Genomic DNA, 544 nt, shown 5'->3' on the forward strand with positions numbered 1-544 from the left:
GGAGAGGCGTGATGAGACTAGGGACAGCGGCGGGCAAAAGCACGGAGCTCAGCGGGAAGGGAAAGGACTTTCCGCCTCCGGCGGCAGTGGGCCGAGTGATCGCTGCGGCTGCACGATGTGGTTAGCTCCCACAGTGTTCCCGAAGCCAATCACGAGGGATCAAAGCTTTTATCCCCCCACACCTTTCCCAGGCAGCGCGGGCTGCGATCACGCCGCGATCTCGGATGGGATTAAGCGAACATCAGCAGGTTGTTTTGCTGCCGCTGCCCCGCTGCCTGTAATCAGCTTGCCAGTTCTCTGCACGCCCAGGAGCCAGGCCCAGGAGCTCTGGGATGGCACACGGAGAGAGCTGGCGTGTGTCCTGGATGCCGAACTCCCACCCAAAGCCCCCCCGACTCACTATGTTGCTGTGGTGGGCCTTGGTCATGAGCAGCATGCGGCCGACGAGGTCGGTAGTGGACACGCCTTGGGTGCGTTTGCATTCCCTGCAGGGAGACGAGCGAGGGGTAAAGCGGAAACCGCGGGAGCACGTGCCTCTTCCCGC

At 62.9% G+C, this 544-nt stretch overlaps 1 protein-coding gene across 1 annotated transcript in view; it reads right to left on the reverse strand.

The window, feature by feature from the left end:
• The window catches only part of PCYT2 (phosphate cytidylyltransferase 2, ethanolamine), a gene marked incomplete at both ends in the record, with an annotated part of 3,275 nt that extends 2,790 nt beyond the window's left edge, over positions 1 to 485 (reverse strand). Inside the window, one exon of the mRNA XM_010159001.1 lies at positions 401 to 485. Within this exon, the coding sequence (XP_010157303.1) occupies positions 401 to 485 (85 nt within the window). The remainder of the gene's footprint in view (positions 1 to 400) is intronic.
• Between the last annotated feature and the right edge of the window lie 59 nt (positions 486 to 544).

Source organism: Eurypyga helias, unplaced genomic scaffold (genome assembly GCF_000690775.1).
Source record: "Eurypyga helias isolate BGI_N326 unplaced genomic scaffold, ASM69077v1 scaffold31509, whole genome shotgun sequence".
In the NCBI taxonomy this organism is placed as follows: Eukaryota; Metazoa; Chordata; class Aves; order Eurypygiformes; family Eurypygidae; genus Eurypyga; species Eurypyga helias.